Raw genomic sequence first — 18,670 nt, forward strand, 5'->3', positions numbered from 1 at the left:
TGGAAGTCACTCCTCAGTAAAAGGCACATGAGAGCCCGTTGGAGTTTTCCAAAAGACACCTAAAGACTCTTGAGCATGAGAAACAAGATTTTCTGGTCTGATGAAACCAAGTTTGAACTCTTCGACCTGAATGCCAAGCATCACATCTGGAGGAAACCTGGCACCATCCCTACAGCGAAGTATGGTGGCAGCTTCATGCTGTGGGGATGTTTTTCAGTGGCAGGGACACTAGTCAGGATCGAGGGAAAGATGAATGGAGCAAAATACAGAGAGATCCTTGATGAAAACCTGGTCCAGAGCGCTCAGGACTTCAGACTGGGGTAAAGGTTCACCTTCCAAAAGGACAATGACCTTAAGCAAACAGCCATGATAATGCAGCAGTGGTGTCGGGACAAGTCTCAATGTCTTTGAGTGTCCCAGCCAGAACCTGGTCGAACATCTCAGGAGAGACCTGAAAATAGCTCTGCAGCGACGCTCCCCATCCAACCTGACAGAGCTTGAGAGGATCTGCAGAGAAGAATGGGAGAAACTCCCCAAATGCAGGTATGCCAAGCTTTTAAAATGTTATTTCACCAGGTAGGCCAGTTGAGAACAAGTTCTCATTTACAACTGCAACCTGGCCAAGATAAAGCAAAGCAGTGCGACAAAAAAAAAAACACCAGAGTTACACATGGAATAAACAAAAGTAGTCAATAACAATAGAAAAATGCATATACAGTGTGTGCAAATGGAGTAAAGAGGTAAGGCAATAAATAGGCCATAGTAGCGAAGTAATTACAATTTAGCAAATCAACACTGGAGTGAGATGTGCAGATGATGTGCAAGTAGAAATACTGGTGTGCAAAAGAGCAAAAAAAGTCAATAAAAACAATATTGGGATGAGGTAGGTAGTTGGCTGGGCTGTTTACAGCAGCAGCGATTGGTGAGCTGCTCAGATAGCTGATGCTTAAAGTTAGTGAGGGAGATGTAACACATACCAAAGGCAATGCTGTAATCGCTGCCAAAGGTGCTTCAACAATGTACTGAGTAAAGGGTCTAAATACCTATGTAAATGTGATATTTCCCTTTTTCATAGATACACATTTGCACAACATAAATGCTTTGTTATTATGGGGTATTGTGTGTAGATTTGGGGGGGGGGGGGGGACTATTTCATCCAGTTTAGAATAAGGCTCTAACGTTACGTTAGAAAACGTGGTACAAGTCAAAGGGTCTGAATACTTTCCCCACACACTGTAATACATGTATCAAAAGGTGGTTATTTCCATCTACATGTGTATAATGAGACTAGAGGTTACTGAATATTTTGTATAACAATTTCTTTATTCAAATTTGAACAATGATAACCAGCAGAATACGTAAAATGGTGGAAACCCTTCCAGTCCTTACAGGTTCTTCCTGCTGTTCTGATAAAACATACCACCTTAAAAACATTCATAAAACTACTGTATTTTCAAATACAGACAAAAATGGTGTCATTCACTGGGTTCAGTTCTTATTATCAGCATTTGTTTGGTTTGTACCATCTTCCAGACAAACCCAGAGCCAAGGTAAAATTTACATAGATAAATTATTACAATGAGTAGTAGTAGAAAAGAAAGAAACTGACGTCACACCAAACACAGCCAGACACCGTTCTTTAGGTTAAAGGGAAATTAAGAGAGAAAATCTACATATCAAACAAAAACAAAGGAAGGGCGGAGGTTCAGTCAACAGCCTGTTGATCATGTCTAATAATGTTCCTGACTTAATAAACCAGTCTCTTTCAGTCCTCTTTGTCCTCATCTTCCTCATAGTAGCGGTTCCTCTTAATCATCTCCTCTACAGACACGGCCTCCTTGCCATCCCAGAAGCCCACATCCTGAGACATGTGGTTGGTCTTGGGTCTAGGCTCCACCTCCGGAGACGAGGGGGGCGTGACGATCTCTGACGAGGCAGTGTGGCAGTTTTGAGAAGGTAACCCTTCCCCATCTTCTCCCTCCATCTTTTCTTCATCCCAGTCCTCCTTCGCTCCCTGTTCTTCTTTTGACTCTAGTGATTCGTGGTGGTTCTCTTTTAGAGGTGTTTCTCTACCCTCCTCAGTGCTGGTTTGGACATCAACATAGCTGTCGTCAGAAGGTGTGTGGTAGTCAGGTGACAGGCTGTCAGATTGTTCCCGGACCTCTATGATCTGTTCCTCAGGACTGGAGGCCAGCTCAGGCTCCCTGTGCTCCAATGAGCTCATCCTCTCCAGCAGTTCTGGCTCAGGATTGGCTGTCTGACTGGCAACAGGGGCAGGAGCATGGGAGGGGCTGGCCAATGAGAAGGGCTGGCTGCGCTCTTTGAGGGAGGAGCTCCTGCAGAGGGTAGAGCGTTCGGTGGACTCTGGGCTCTGGTCGGGGAAGGCCGAGTCACCCTCTGGGGGCCACTTGGCACGGGATGGTCTGCCACCGGAACTCCCTTCTGAGGTGGGGCTGGACCCCATGTTTCCCCCCTCTCCATCTCCTTCGGTGCGGGGAGGCCAGGAAATCTTCAGCCGACGTGTCTCCACTGGCTTGTCCTTCTCTGTGGAGATCTGGGTACGGGTCTCTAGGGAGGCTGTTACCACATTGACCTTGGCCAGTGGAGACTCCTCTACTGCTGGGCTGATCAACAGTGTGCCGGTAGAGGCACACTTCTTCAGCTTGTCTTTGGAGAAGGAGGTGACCTCTGTGGTCTGTTCGGTCCGCTGTTCCTCCCCAGCCCCACTCTCTCCTTTGGTCTCCCACAGCTCCTTGTGAGGGCGCAGGCCGAAGCCCTCATCATAGTTGCCCTTGGCCTTGAACAGCTGACAGAAGTGAGGCTTGCAATATACAAGGCTGTGCAGAGAGGCGTAGGTTCCCAGGCTGTCCAGCAGAGGGAGACAAAACACATTGAGAAAGACCATCCTTTTTATAATTTTATTTATTTATTTTATTTTACCTTTATTTAACCAGGTAGGCAAGTTGAGAACAAGTTCTCATTTACAATTGCGACCTGGCCAAGATAAAGCAAAGCAGTTCGACAGATAAAACGACACAGAGTTACACATGGAGTAAAAACAAACATACAGTCAATAATGCAGTATAAACAAGTCTATATACAATGTGAGCAAATGAGGTGAGAAGGGAGGTAAAGGCAAAAAAAGGCCATGATGGCAAAGTAAATACAATATAGCAAGTAAAATACTGGAATGGTAGTTCCATAATCAAGCAGCATAAACCCTCATCCTTGAAAACTCAAGAGGAACAAGACTGTGAACCTAACACCAATATAAGGTCCACTAACAGTGAGGTTCACAGATGTTTAAACAATAAACAAACAATTCCTTGCTGCATGGCATCTGTGCAATCCACTTACCTGAGTTTGGTGTTGCAGTGGGAGCATCTGAAGCAGGTGTTGTGGTAGACCTGTTGGTTGGCCACCAGTCTCTCCAGAGGGTAGACGGTCTTCTGACACGACACACAGCTCTCCTGTGCAGGCAAGCAGAAGCTCTGTGCACATACAAAATAGGCAGGTTAGTTAGGAGAGGGAATGGTTCTCTGAGAAAAATGCAGAAAAGGTACTGTTGAACTCACCCTGGGGTTCTTGGGCTGAGCTTGATCGTTCTGGGTCGAGGATACCGAGGTGCCGATACTGGAGCCTGCTGTAACATGAGACTAATATCAGCAACAGAGGGAGCTGTTGTGAATATACTGACCTAATACACAGAGTACCCCAAACATTAGAAACACATTCCTAATATTGAGTTGCTTGCGTGCATCTGCCCACCCCCTCAGCTTTCATTTGTCGGGACATGGACTCTACAAGGTGTCGAAAGCATTCCACTTAGAAGCTTGCACACGTTGACTCCAATGCTTCCCACAGCTGTGTCAAGTTGGCTGGATGTCCTTTAGGTGATGGACCATTCTTGAAACACAGGACTGTTTGAGCGTGAGAAACCCCATCAGAGTTGCTGTTCTTGACATACTCAAACCGGTGCGCCTGGCACAGACCATACCCTGTTCAAAGGCACTTAACTTGTGTCTTTCCAATTCCCCCTCAATGTCACACATACACAATCCATGTCTCAATTGTCTCAAGGCTTAACATCCTTCTTTAACCTGTCTCCTCAGCTTTACCTACACTTAATTGCACATCTGGCCCTTTAATTGGCATCTACTGTGCTGTCTAACGTGTCGGTATAGCGATGGTTCTATACTACCGCTGCTCATTTCATGGCAAAGTTTGCAAATAGATCCTAATGATATACTTCTGCCAGGTAAGCCTACTTTCCAGTTCCATAATTGACAAGGTTTTGGGGATAGTACTTTGTTAACCCACAAGACGGTTATCACATCAACTGGCTACTAGTGATGGGCATTCCGAGTCTTTTCTGTGAGCCAGATCATTTGGATCCCAAATGGCTCTGTTCAGTAATGCTTAGAAATGGACCCAAAACCGTTTTTTTTTTTATCAATCATTTAAAGCTTAAAACAGTTCATTATGTCAGATCGTGAAGTGTGCATTCAAATTGAATGCACGTAGATCCGAATCAGGCTCTCCTTATATTGTTCTTGCACTGCGAATTACCATCTTCAGTAAAAGTGATGCAAATTAGGCAGCCAAATGAACACCTCTCACATATGCGACTCGCTTCCCGACAATTACCAAGAGCCATTCGTTTGCGATCGACCCAAAGTTACTGGCTACACATGGAGTGATGAACACCAGCACCACACATCCAGACAGGGGCAATATTGCTGAAACTTAATATTGAAACAGATAGTGTGTTAGGTTTGGCTTTTTAAGCCAATAGTGGCTAACCAGGGGTGGGATAATGTCAATCTTGCATTCGTTTGATAGTAGCGGGGAGCTTGCGGTGTTGAAAGATTTATGACAGTTTGTGGTGGAACAGGTGAATATTGCATGTACTTTCAGAATTGTTTGGCGAGCTACTCATAGGTGGACTGCGAGCTACTGGTAGGTCACAACCAACCTGTTGGAGACCATGATACCGAAGTGGATTTAACAAGGGACATCAAAAGGGATCAAAGCTGTCACCTGGATTCACCTAGACAGTGTCTGTCATGGAAGGAGTCGGTGTCCTTAATGCTTCGTACACTCAGTGGCGGAGACATAAATGATGACCAACAAGAATATAGGTTTGGTGAAATGTAGTGGTGGACCAAAATAGTTACCATTGCTCTCTGTGGAAGAGGCTTTCCTACTGTTGGGCTCAGAGTCCGAACCCTGAGAGGAGAGGAGATCATGATTTAGGGATGTTTCAGACATGGACACACAGACAAAGAGCACAGTTTCTCACCATGTCCCCACTGCCTGGGGGTACATTCTCCTTCTGTTTGTTGCTGCAGAGGAGGCCTGAGTCCAACTGATCACTCTGTCAGAGAGAGAAAGACAGGCACCTGTTTTACAGTTGGGATAAGTAACCTGCACATGACAGGTTCTGGCCAGGATGGGCCTGAAGTTTGGTTTGGTTTATTTCGGATCCACATGATGCTTTTGCCAAAGCAGAAGCCATTCTTCCTGTGGTCCAAAAGTTATTACTTTGGGCTCAAGTTCAGTCAGATTTGAGAAGTTATGGTTGCACATGGTAGTTATTCTTCCATGGCAGTGTAAAGGACAGGAACTCACGCTGACTGAGGAGGATAACACCTCGGTTTTAGACACAGCAGCCTGGTACATGGCCATCCTGTCCCTCAGGGGCATGGACTCCATACTCCCTGCATCTAGGAGACAGACGGAGAGAAGAGCATGTTACACACATATGCGCAATGTGTTTCTGTGTAAGCTATAGAAAGGAAAGTACAGGCTATAAATTCAGCACAATGCAGACTGTGGGTCATGGGGAGCATCCCAAATGTCCCCCTATATAGTGCACTACTTTTTACTACAGCCCCATAGGCTTTGTTCAGAAGTAGTGCACTATTAAGGAATAAGATACTATTTAGGATGTAACCATGGTGTTTGTCAGGCTGTGATGGGAACAGGTTCACGGGGGAATGGAAAGAAAAAGCAGTCTTCCTGTAACCATCATTCTTCCTGTAATCACTGGGGCATCCTGCTGATCATAGCACAAGGAGTGAGCCCCAGCCCTCTCCATACAGTCTATACCACTGAAACAGCTATAGGAAGGAAACAACTTACATATGTTTTAGTCTGTCTGTAGTTCTGTGTGGCCTAGTGAAACAATATCCTCATGGAGAAGAATGCATTTGATTTTAACTCTGGTGTCCCATTCCGTGTGTGTCCCTTCAGTGTAACAGTACCTCCAAGTAGCTGGTCCATGTTATCAGTGATGTCTCCGATCCTCACAGGCGCTCTGGACACCTGGAAACACAGAGCCAAGCCACACTATCAGGACAGCATATTCCATTATGGTAGCCTTTACATTGTAGACTCAGCAGGCTTTGAACATACGGACTAATGCCAGCGGCACCTGTATCGTGGTTTGCATACAGAACCATATGATGCTCACATACTTAGCTCTAGGCTAGCATAAACACACAGTAGGAGAACCAGGGCCATCCATCAGACAGTTCTGAGCCCTGTGCTCTGACAGAAGAGGAAAACAGGAGTGGAGAAGAGAAGTGGTATGGCAGCCTGTCAGTCAGTTCCAGTAGCAGCCTGGCTTGTTGTCCAGCTCCCCCTTCTTGGCTGTCTGCCTCTGCATCCATTCCCTCTATACTCTAATCCCCTTATGAGCTCAGTAAGATAGAGCCTGGGGCAGATAGGGGTGTCTGCCTTGCCTTCCTCAGGCTGTACCGCATCACTGTGCGCCTCCCAAATTTTGTAACAATACAGAGGGCTCCATATATCTCCGCATTGACATGATTGGTTGACATTAGGTGGGGGCGGGAGGTCCTGAATAAGCAAACGCACGTCCTTGACAACTTCCTTCATGACAGCTCTGCTCCATGAAGCACAAGTAGTATGAATGCCCTGACTTCTGCAGAGGCTGCATCGCAGTAAATGCTGTACGGTGACTGCAGACGTTGGATTTACCATGCAGAGCCTTTTAGCCAGAATGTGATCAGTGTCAGAGATTAGAGGAGCAACAGGGTGTCACAGAGCCCTGTGAGGCTGGGACTGCAATGGGAACAGCCTTAATAATACAGACAGTGGGGGATAAAACCCTGCAATACAAAGAGGAGACAGAGTAGTGCTGTTCCGAAGGAAAAGTCTTTATAGGGTTGTGCGTTTGTGGCAGTCTGGATTTTAGATCTGCATTGGCAGAAAGGGGTTGAACGTGCTGCTCCATCCTCCAGAGTGGATTAACCTAGGCTCTAGGGGGAGCCAGACCCCAGCTGGCCCAGACGGACCACAGGCGGAGAGACCCCTCTCTAACCCAGCCAGAGGGCCCCCTCCCAAACCAAACCAAGACTCAGCCGATACCCTCTCCAGACCATGGTCACGGGCGGTGCCTCAACAATATGGGGGAGGCTGTAAACAAACAATAGGCCAGGAGGCAGCTGAGCTCAGAGAGGGAGGAACTGATCAGCAAGCCAGACAGACAAAGACCTGACACTAATCCCACTGACAATTAAAACCCCCAGAGACAGATGATACAAATCGAGGCTCCTCCCTGAATCCTACCGCCAGCTGGCTGGCTGGGCATCAGAGCAATAACAAAAAAAGGGCCATTCAAAAATCTGTGAGTTTTAGGCTACATATAGCCCAGAACCACCATTGATAAAAACATGAAATTCACCAACCATAGTGCAGTCAGTGTATAGGCTAGCCCTCCCATCAAAGGACTCACAGCGTAATGCGCTAAAATCTAGTCAAAACATTAAAACAAGCAAAGAAAGCAAACCAAATATAAGGCGGAGACTGTTTCAGAGCCGCAGCACTACAAGTGAGCTTATGGAGATCCAAGGTTGAGACCAAACAAAGAACAAAAACCATATTTACCTCTTGCAAAGCAACGCTAGGAGCTACAGAGTGAAGCAGAGTGGAACACAAGGAAGAGGAAAGGAGTTAAGCTGGAGCGCTCATATCTGTCCTGGAGGAGCTTGGAACAGCAACAGCAGCTAACTCGATTCTGTTCATTACACTGGACTGGTGCCTCTCCTTCGTCTTTCCTTTCTGCCTCGTCACAGTCACACAGAGAGAGAAGCAGAGAGGGGCATATGGAGGGGAGTGGGGCTGGAAAGGAGAAAGGGGGGTGACCAAGTTGGGTCAATTAATTTCACAGTGCATCTTCCTCATGGCCGTCTCCTCCAGCGAGAGGAGCAGGAGAAGAGAGAGGGGGGGGGGGGGGGGGCAGAAGGAGAAGGCCTTGCTTTGATAAGCCAGGGAGGGATTTATCAGAGGAGGCTCAGTTTCTTCTCTACTGCAGTAATGTGCCTGCCCCATGACATCACCAGGGGCAGGGGCTGAGCTACAGGTCAGGGAGCAGGTCAGGCACAGGGCTGGGTGTGGGTCGAGGGAAGGGGCAGCCAGGTCACTTCCTGGCTGTCAGCTGAGAGAACAAGAAAGAGCTGCTCATGTGCTTAAGAAGTGAAGGAGGGTTCAGCCAGCTGGGGCATGGCACGTGAGGCAACTTGTTAAGCCGCTACAAAAACACTCCTCTGATCTGATGTCCAGGCGGGCGTCCATGTTCAAAGACCGAGTAGTAAGCTAGTCATCTGAGCCAGTGCTGTGGGTTTAAAAAAATAAATAATAATAATAATAATAATAATCTGAATCTTGATCAATGGTCAACTAAAACCCTACCTCATTGAAATGTTACATTGAAAGTCTGGCATTTCACATTCAATACCTAACATTTGTGCAAGCCAGGAAAAACAAACAAAATAAAGACTGTTAGTCTAGACTCTAGAGTAGAAAGGGTGAAAAATATCCTTTGCTTTTAAATGAGCTCATCGAAACTGAACAAAAAGAAAATGCAACATGTAAAAAGTGTTGATCCCACATTTCATGAGCTGAAATAAAAGATCCCAGAAATGTTCCAGTCGCACAAAAAGCTTATTTCTCTCAAATTTCTGCACGTCATTGATAGTGAGCATTTCTCCTTTACCAAGATAATCCATCCACCTGACAGGCGTGGCATATCAAGAAGCTGATTAAACAGCATGATCATTACACAGGTGCACCTTGTGCTGGGGACAATAAAGGGCCACTAAAATGTGAAGTTTAGTCCCACAACACAATGCAACAGATGTCTCAAGTTGAGGGAGCGTGCAATTAGCATGCTGACTGCAGGAATGTCCACCAGAGCTTTTGCCAGAGAATTGAACGTTCCACAATAAGCCACCTCCAACATTGTTTTAAAGAATTTGGCAGTACGTCCAACTGGCCTCACAACCGCAGACCCACGTGTATGGCGTTGTGTGGGCCAGCGGTTGCTGATGTCAACATTGTGAACAGAGCGCCCCATGGTGGCGGTGGGGTTATGGTACGGGCAGGTAGAAACTATGGACAATGAACGCAATTTGAATCCATGTCAGTTTGAATGCACAGAGACACCGTGGCGAGATCCTGAGACCAATTGTCGTGCCATTCATCCGCCGCCATCACCTCACATTACAGCATGATAATGCACGCCCCCATGTCGCAAGGATCTGTACACAATGTCACGGTTCTTCCATGGCCTGAATACCCACCAGACAATATTTGGGATGCTCTGGATCAACGTGTATCCAGCAACTTCGCACAGCCTCTGAAGAGGAGTGGGACAACATTACACAAGCAAACAGCCTGATTAACTTTTTTTTAAGGCATCTGTATTCCCAGTCACGTGAAATCCATAGATTGTGGCCTAATGAATTTATTTAAATTTACCAATTTCCTTAAATGAACTAACTCAGTAAAATATACAAAGAATGTATATTTTTGTTCAGAATAATTGCTAAAATATACTAAAGTACCAAAGGTTTCCAGTGCATTTGGAAAATTGTCACATGTTGCCTTTATATCAACATGGCTGTTAACCCCAGAGAGAGTATGAGGAGGATAGGACAGTGGTTGTTTTGAAGAACCCCTTTTATCTGCCTGAGGACATGTTTATAGCTAGCCTATCTCGAGGAGTGTTCTGTAGTGAGATGAGAACAGTCATAGCGGTGCATGTGACAGGCAGCATGACTAACCCCAGGAGGGCTCGAACCCCTGGAGAACACAACACCTTCCCTTCTAGAACAATGGAGGACACACAGACCAGTTGTCTTGTGAACCACAATACTTCAGCTTCAGGCAGTCCTCTGACCTCAGATTAAAACACATGGGGCTTTTCTTTAGCAAACCAATCGCATAAGTCACCATCAGAGCAGCATGTGTAATCACACCACCGGATCCACACAACACTCTCCTAATACCTAAACAATAGAAAAGTGTTTCCATTCAGCCAATAGCCATTCCCACTATTTATGTGACGAAAGATTTGAAATATAACGTCAAGTCAAGTCATGTAAAGAATAAAAAAGGTGTCTGAAAATATTATACAAACAAAAAAAAATCCTATTCATTTTTTTGTTGAAAACATGCTAGTTTGTAATCAGTGACTTTGGACTTACTTTGTTCTGCTGGTTCTCTCCTTTCTCGAACATCATCTTGAGGTTGTTCAGGGGGATGTTGGGCTTCTCACTGGGGACACAAGGTACTTCTTCTACTGCCTCCTGCCTCTCTGGGTCTCTCTGCTGCAGTCTTCTCTCCATGCCAGGTCCTGCCTGGTCCTCAGCGGCTGTGGGGCTGGTGTCGGGGTCTGGTGAGAGAGGTGGCTGGGCCTGAGTGGCCTGGGGCTGGATCTGATGCTTGGCTTTAGGGTTTAAGGGGAGCAAGCAGCGAGTGTGGGTGGTGTGGGGTAACGGGGCGCAGGACGTGGCTGAGGACTGGACAGGCTGCTCCCACCACTTCTTCAACACATTCAGGTTGCCACTGCGGAGAGTTGGGGGCAACGGATCTGCAGCCTCGAGGAGGACGTAAAGAGAAAGTTTAGTTTATTAAGATATCCATTATATTCACCAGGGCTACTCCTCAACTTGTTCATACAGTCTGACTAGCAGAAACATAGCAATGGCATAAATCAAAAGGGTGTACAGTTTCTGTGCCTAATAAAATCCAAGAATAGAATAGAAACACTGTGGAATTCAACCCAGAAGGGCAATGAGGGTAATACTATTAGCAGCATGTGAAGGAGATAAGAGACCAATGGGTAATTGGACAGAAAACAGATACCAGTCACATCAATAGTTTCAGGACACAAGAGTAAGAGTCTCCAACCGCATTCTAATAAAGCTACCATTAGCATTCAACTGGACTAGCATCTTTCCAACAACAAGACCTCTCCCTAGCTAACCCAAACAGCTGACTACAGTTTCTCATGCTCATCAAATGACTAGGATTATGACTAAAACAATTTAAGGGATGTTTAACACAAGATAGGCCTACTCATGAAAAGTATCTCAATGCTGTCTTTCATGTAACCAACAGAAGCATTGTCCTGTGTTGACATAACAACCATGAAAATAAGATAAGTGAAGCTGAAATAACCATTTAGAGCCATTTAAATATGCAGTACGGAATTAAGCACTTGCAAATTTGTATGAATTGGAATTCAGAACATATTATAAGAACTGCAATATGTATACTGAGTATACCAAACATTAGGAACACCTTAATATTGAGTTGCGCACGTTGTTGACTCCAATGCTTCCCACAGTTGTGTCAAGTAGGCTGGATGTCCTTTGAGTGGTGGACAGGGGGAGTGAGAGAAAAAGGAGCCTCGACAGTGAGGAATGCTGATAAATGTGACTCATGTTGACTGCTAATCCAACTGTATTATGCTAACATGTTATTTACATTTCACCAAGAGGGCACCATTGTCAAACAAAAAAGGGTCAGTTGAGGGAAAGGGAACAACCCAGGAAAAGAGAAAACAGGAGACCTGCCGCATGCCCCCTCCCCAAACTGTGAAGAATTTACCTCATTTTACATTCTTTGAAAATACCTTGAGCCTCTGCTAACAGTGACAATAGCTAGTTCTACACCACAACCCAGGTGTAAACCCCAACATCATAATGAGGAGTCCCAGACGCAAACTGAGTCTTTGCATTTGCCAGTTCAATTGTCCCCTCCCCCCACTGGTTATAAATACCGGCACTTAAAATGTTCTACTGCTTGAGCACCCGCACCTCTTATAGAATATAAGCTTCAAAATATTGCAGCACTTCCCCACCTAAATATCTATGTAAACAGTACTGTCACCCAAAATGAGTGCCAGCACCTATTTCAATCCACTTCAAGCACTGCTTTCAATACAGTACACCAAATGATGGTCTACCTATGCCAGGCACCTACCTGGGATTGAAAACGTCGCTTAATGAAGAAAAACAATCCCTGCCGTCTGTTTATATCCCCTCAAGTGCAATTCCCGGGCCGAGCCAACTGACCACCGGGAAGAGTGGATGTATCGGCAAGGTGGGATCAGGCATTACATTGTCTTCCTTCATGGCCGTGAAGTGAGTGACCACCCAGGAACAAGAGCATCGATGTGAAACGACAGTGGAGGTATTATCTACCTTAAGATTAAAGTCTCAATATAAGGATTAAGGCTTTTCTAGTCTAGCCTCCAACTGCAGCATGTGAACATGCGTGTGTGTGTGTGTGTGTGTCTCAGAGAGAGAGAGTGAGTGAGGATGAGTAAGTACATGTGAGAGAGAGAAATAGCTTTGTTAGATATTGCACTTTCCAACCCTGACTGGATACTTACTGCTTTCTTCCTCTCCGAGTTGCCCTCCTCTGCAGCCAGTTGGTATCTAGGAAGAGGATAGATGAGGTTGTGAGCATAGGCCTGCATCATGAGGTAGAGCAGTTTATATACTAGTCCGTTTACAGCCCTGTCTTAGCCTCTAGAACTAAAACTACTTGGGCGTTTGTGGGGACCTCTTCTAATTCCAATTATACACAAACATGGATCAACGCTGTCTCCTAGTGGTCAGACACTGAAACCTTCTCCGATTATCAAAAATATGAAACTACGCATGTCAATGACCCTGACCATGTACCAATTATAAAATAGTAACAGGGACGTTTCAGGAAATAAAATGGCCTACTAAGACTGAATGGCCTACTAAGACGCTGGATGGTAATTCAAGGGAATAAAGGAGACATTTCACAGGAAGTTCATCTCATTTGACTTATTTTCACTATTTAAAATGAGAAGTGTCGACATCAGTGAAACTGGAATAACAGGTTTGTGGCGATGTTATGGATAAACATCGTGCCACACAAAATAGCAACAGCTGGAAGAGAAGACAAATGTCAAACTGTTGAAAAGTAGAGGTATGAAGGGGGGACAAATCCAATCTCAGACATGTAATAGTTGCTGTTTCTACAATTGGCTAGACAAACTGGTAAAAATCTAGCCTGGTCCATGATCCATTTGTCCTCTTGCCTCTCAATGACAATGAGTTGGCATGATAGCACAAGCAGACTGGCACTAAGGCTAGTAAAAAAATCTGCAATGTTATCAAATACAGTTTCAAGCCATTTAATGTTCTGATCTTGTACTGATACAGCAAGCACAGACAGGACAGGAAGGGGCAGGACAGGTGAGGAGAAGACAGGACAGACTGGCAGTGAATGGTGATCTATTACTAAGGTTTCAGGCAGCAGTGCATACTAGGATGGAAAAGCCATCAGTGATCAGGAGTATGTTTGTTTCTACCTTGATACGAGGTTATGTACAACAGAGAGAGAATAGATACATCTGGGTGAGTTTAAATGTGAAGAGTCATTGACTGAGAAGAGATGTTAGGAAGTGAGTAACAGTCACAGTAAGGGTAAATGGGAGAGAGTGAGAAACTTACTTGGAGAAGCGCTCAGCAATGGCATTGTTCCTGCCTCTGGTGCCAACTATGGACAACTCCTTAGCTGTGACTCTGAGGGAGTGGGAGGCCCACTGACTGCGACTGAACGGAGCGATGGCCATCTCTGTTGTTCTCAGGGAAAAACTGCTCTAGCTGGCTGGAGGGTGAAAAAATAATAGGTCAGATTAACCTCACAATTCCACCCTAGACAATCATGGAATTAGAAATCCTTCTAAATAGAAAACTCAGATGTGTTTACTTCATGACAGCAGTATCTCAACATGTGGGAGGAGACTATGACAATACGTCTATGTCGGCAGTGAATGACAGTAGGCTACAACTGTGGTAATTACTTGCGGTTCCTATGGATGAATCAGCAGTGAGTAAGGCAGTAGCCAGCACACAGCAGCTACTAATCCATCATTGAGACATCATTGTCTCATCATTGAGACATCATGCAGTTGAAGCCCCCAAGCTACTACCAGCAGGCACAGGCCTTCCCCAGTCATCTCTCTGTCAGAGTTCTGTGAACTACCCACCTGTTTCCTGGGACGTCACACAGACTGACTGGAATTCAGGGCAAGCAGATGCATGCACTCACTCTCAGCCTGACTGTCATTAGATGCACTCACTCTCAGCCTGACTGTCATTGCATGCACTCACTCTCAGCCTGACTGTCATTGCATGCACTCACTCTCAGCCTGACTGTCATTGCATGCACTCACTCTCAGCCTGACTGTCATTGCATGCACTCACTCTCAGCCTGACTGTCATTGCATGCACTCACTCTCAGCCTGACTGTCATTGCATGCACTCACTCTCAGCCTGACTGTCATTGCATGCACTCACTCTCAGCCTGACTGTCATTGCATGCACTCACTCTCAGCCTGACTGTCATTGCATGCACTCACTCTCAGCCTGACTGTCATTGCATGCACTCACTCTCAGCCTGACTGTCATTGCATGCACTCACTCTCAGCCTGACTGTCATTGCATGCACTCACTCTCAGCCTGACTGTCATTGCATGCACTCACTCTCAGCCTGACTGTCATTGCATGCACTCACTCTCAGCCTGACTGTCATTGCATGCACTCACTCTCAGCCTGACTGTCATTGCATGCACTCACTCTCAGCCTGACTGTCATTGCATGCACTCACTCTCAGCCTAACTGTCATTACATGCACTCACTCTCAGCCTGTCATTACATGCACTCACTCTCAGCCTAACTGTCATTACATTCACTTACTTTCAGCCTAACTGTCATTACATTTTCTCTCATTTCAGGATTACACATGGTCCACCAGACAAAAACAACACCTATATGGATGATGAGGATTCGAGTTAGGGAACATAGTACTGTCTAAACTATTGGTTTAAACTGACGTTTTTGAACAGAGGTATGGCGAGACAGGTAGACCTAGGCTATATATTCCTTTATAAGAAGAAATAGGAGACACCTTCCTTCCACACACCACCGTGAGGATCTCACAGTTATTATGAATAATATTGAAATCAGCAAAAAAGCCCCCGTTTAGCAGGTTGGCATGTATCTAGCTCATAAAACATGGGCCTAAAGACTTTTGTTGCGTTTATATTTTTGTTCAGTATAGAAAGAGATATGCTCTTTAGTTTAGTGCATGCATTCAGGAAAGTCCCATTTACCAAGAGTCAACTGGTAGCCAAGAGTCAACTGGTAGCCAAGAGTCAACTGGTAGCCAAGAGTCAACTGGTAGCCAAGAGTCAACTGGTAGCCAAGAGTCAACTGGTAGCCAAGAGTCAACTGGTAGCCAAGAGTCAACTGGTAGCCAAGAGTCAACTGGTAGCCAAGAGTCAACTGGCAGCCAAGAGTCAACTGGCAGCCAAGAGTCAACTGGCAGCCAAGAGTCAACTGGCAGCCAAGAGTCAACTGGCAGCCAAGAGTCAACTGGCAGCCTTGACACTTTCTCTTCTGCTTTATCCACTGATCAAACACTGCGCATAGATCCAAGTCAAAATATCACCTCAGACAATGAATTTTGGAAATTTCCAGCAGCATATGATTGGCTATACAATAAAAATATAACTAATAGTAAATGACTTGAGTACAGAGAGCAAACAGCTAAAATGATTAGTCCCAACTTAACTCCCAGCATTCAAAGCATTATTTCCAGACTGATAAATACCATGATAAGCCTTTATTTTTTTAGATCAGCTTATAAAGATTACAGTTTCTTTTCTTGTTCGTGATTTACAGAAAAGCTGTTTTGCATCACATCTCATGAAAACAAACCTAACAGGCTCTTAAAAATAATCGCATCCCATAAGAATTCTAAAGAGCTTATGCACATTACTTACCTTTGAGTCCTCTCTTACTACTTCAACTTCACTCAGTCTATTTGCCTTCTCCCCAGTCTCTTTGCCTTCTCTCCCAGTCTTCAAGCCTTCTCCTCAGTCTCTTTGCCTTCTCTCTCAGTCTTCAAGCCTTCCCCTCAGTCTCTTTGCCTTCTCTCTCAGTCTTCAAGCCTTCTCCTCCGTGCCTCAGTAACAGTTTCCTGTCTTGCACTGCTGCATAGAACTCTGTAATATGCTTGGAGAGATGGGAGGGGGCAAATGAAGACCATGAGACTCCAACCAATAACGATGCAGAATTTACCTCCACCTGGCAGGTACAGTCAGAGTCCCTCCCATCCAAAACACTGTGTTCCGGTGTACACTAGATATCACACCCACAAAGTCCAATTCCACAGCCACAAAGTCTTTATTAGCACACCCAAAAAATTGCTTTGGTATTAATTAAAGGTTAGGGTTAGGCATAAGTTTGGTAGTGTGGTTAAGGTTAGAGTTAGGTTTAAAATCACAACTTAAGAAGAGAAATTGTAGAAATGGACATGGTTTAGCCATAATTATGACTTTGTGGCTGTGTTAACTAGTGACAACCCTGTGTTCATGAGGGTGAATCTAAACGCAAACAAGGTGAGTACATACCGTACAGCCTACACCTCCAACACAGTATGACATAAAGGGAAGAATCCCACTCAATTCCTGGAAGTAGCACAGACTCCGCCCACCTTCTCATGAGGTCAAAGGCTGAGGATGTGAGTCGTTCACAATCAAGAAAAACGCCACTGAGTGTCTGTGATCAAAAGACTTGAGACGTCTTATTGCAATCAAACCCATGTTCTCATCCCTCTTCAACTTAAAAGGTCTGTCTGTCAATAAACCCATACCAAAATAAATCCTCTGTACCTTGTCGTTCCTCTAAGATGTTTAAGACATAATACCATGTGGTTTATCAGGACTGCTAAGCTTCAGATAACGTGGCACCTGGGTCTAGGCTTCATCAGTGTCACATCACTACAGTCTAATCCAAACCACATGATTCTACTGTGTGTGTAGGGCAGGGCTCTGTATAGCTAAAGATAAATGTAACCTGACAGATAACTATGTCTCCGGCAGACAGGATTTCAGAGAATACAAACTTGGTTTCATGTAAAGTTGTGTAACAGTCAAAACCCTGTGTGGATCAGGATAAAACTCTCTCTGGCTTTACTTTGGACGGTCTTTGTGTCTTTGGAGGAACCACAGGTGAAACCTTCTTTTTGCTTGTCCTCATTACATGGCATCCATGCTAAGAATGGCTGACTATTCATTCACTCATTTATTACAATGAGTCTACTCCATATCTGCCAGGTATTTCATGCTGGCTCTACGCTCAACAACAAGCTGTATGCGTACAGGTAACTGCCAAAATAAAGGAAACACTTGATTTGCGGGATACAACGTATACTGAAAGCAGGTGCTTCCAAACAGGTGTGGTTCCTGAGTTAATTAAGCAAGTTTAAAAATTGCCAGTAGTTTGGCTATCTTAGCTAGAAGAAGATATCTCAGTGACCTTGAAAGCAGGGTTGCAATCCAGCTAGTAGATTTGGTTCTTTGGAAGTTGTGGAAATGGTTGTTCCTTAACCAGTAAAACTTAATGTTTTTTTTTTTGTTTTGAGAATGGAAATTAACATTGTTCCTGTTCTGGGAACGTACATTTTTAGGTAGCAGGGAGGTTCTGAGAATATTTCATGGGAGGTTTTATTAATGGTTCTGGAAGGTTTTATTAATGTTCTGAGAATGGAAATTATAGGTTATTTGAAGGTACATTTTTTTTAAAACTGCTAGCTTAACTGTTTTGAACTCCAAGCACAGACACATGGAAATTAATTTGCTTAGGCATTAATCATGTAAACACTTATATTTTTTGTCACACAGTGTCAGTGAGATTAGAACCTACAATATGACCTTCTGTTCTCTATCCATGGAATTGGATTGCATTGCACCACCAGGATGTAGCTAGCATTCAATGTTCTTTTAACTCGTACAAAGCTGTTCTTTTTAAATCTATAACAGACCCCATTTTGAAGGAAAAAAGCACTCATTAAGATCAGGTGTGGCCAATTAGTGAGTATAGCCAATACACTTAACAAGATAGAGGATAGAGAGATTTTTATTGAAGCTGAGAACGGAATGTTTTTTAATAACTTTCTTAGAACATTCTCTGAACGTTACTAAAGTAGTCTTGTGGTTTTTATGGAATGTTTTCTTAACATTCTCAGAACAATTTGAGAACATTACTTTACATAGAACCATGAGAACCTTGTAAGTAACATTATGCTGAAGTACTGAAATTCCCACAGGAGAATGTTGTTTCTTGACGTTCTCTGAAATATTTGAGAATATTCCCAATGTCAAACCATTTGCAGAACATTCCTAGAACATTACCAAAAATGAAATGTAATCATGTGTGAACTTTTGGGAAATGTTATGTAATGAAACACCAAGAAAATCACTTTTTTTTGTCAAGTTCCTTAAATGTGCTGAGAGCCAAGAAAATATTGT

General features: G+C 44.5%; 1 protein-coding gene across 4 annotated transcripts; it reads right to left on the minus strand.

The window, feature by feature from the left end:
- Positions 1-1,302: 1,302 nt before the first annotated feature.
- Positions 1,303-16,904, minus strand: LOC109907067 (LIM domain and actin-binding protein 1). Of its 4 annotated transcripts, XM_031794574.1 has the most exons (12): positions 16,772-16,904; positions 16,142-16,373; positions 13,806-13,962; positions 12,707-12,752; positions 10,512-10,904; positions 6,267-6,327; positions 5,632-5,726; positions 5,303-5,377; positions 5,178-5,229; positions 3,576-3,643; positions 3,358-3,491; positions 1,303-2,864 (listed from the first exon to the last, which is right to left on the minus strand). In XM_031794574.1, exons 3-12 carry the CDS (start codon positions 13,925-13,927, stop codon positions 1,766-1,768), a joined length of 2,145 nt encoding a protein of 714 aa, XP_031650434.1. In that variant the 5' UTR covers positions 13,928-13,962; positions 16,142-16,373; positions 16,772-16,904; the 3' UTR covers positions 1,303-1,765. The 4 variants fall into 4 exon arrangements, with proteins under 4 accessions (XP_031650434.1, XP_031650435.1, XP_031650433.1 ...); XM_031794575.1 differs by lacking the exon at positions 16,772-16,904 and having other exon boundaries at positions 3,576-3,640; positions 16,142-16,401; XM_031794573.1 differs by lacking the exon at positions 16,772-16,904 and having other exon boundaries at positions 16,142-16,400.
- Positions 16,905-18,670: the final 1,766 nt, after the last annotated feature.

Source organism: Oncorhynchus kisutch, linkage group LG17 (genome assembly GCF_002021735.2).
Source record: "Oncorhynchus kisutch isolate 150728-3 linkage group LG17, Okis_V2, whole genome shotgun sequence".
Taxonomy (NCBI): domain Eukaryota; kingdom Metazoa; phylum Chordata; class Actinopteri; order Salmoniformes; family Salmonidae; genus Oncorhynchus; species Oncorhynchus kisutch.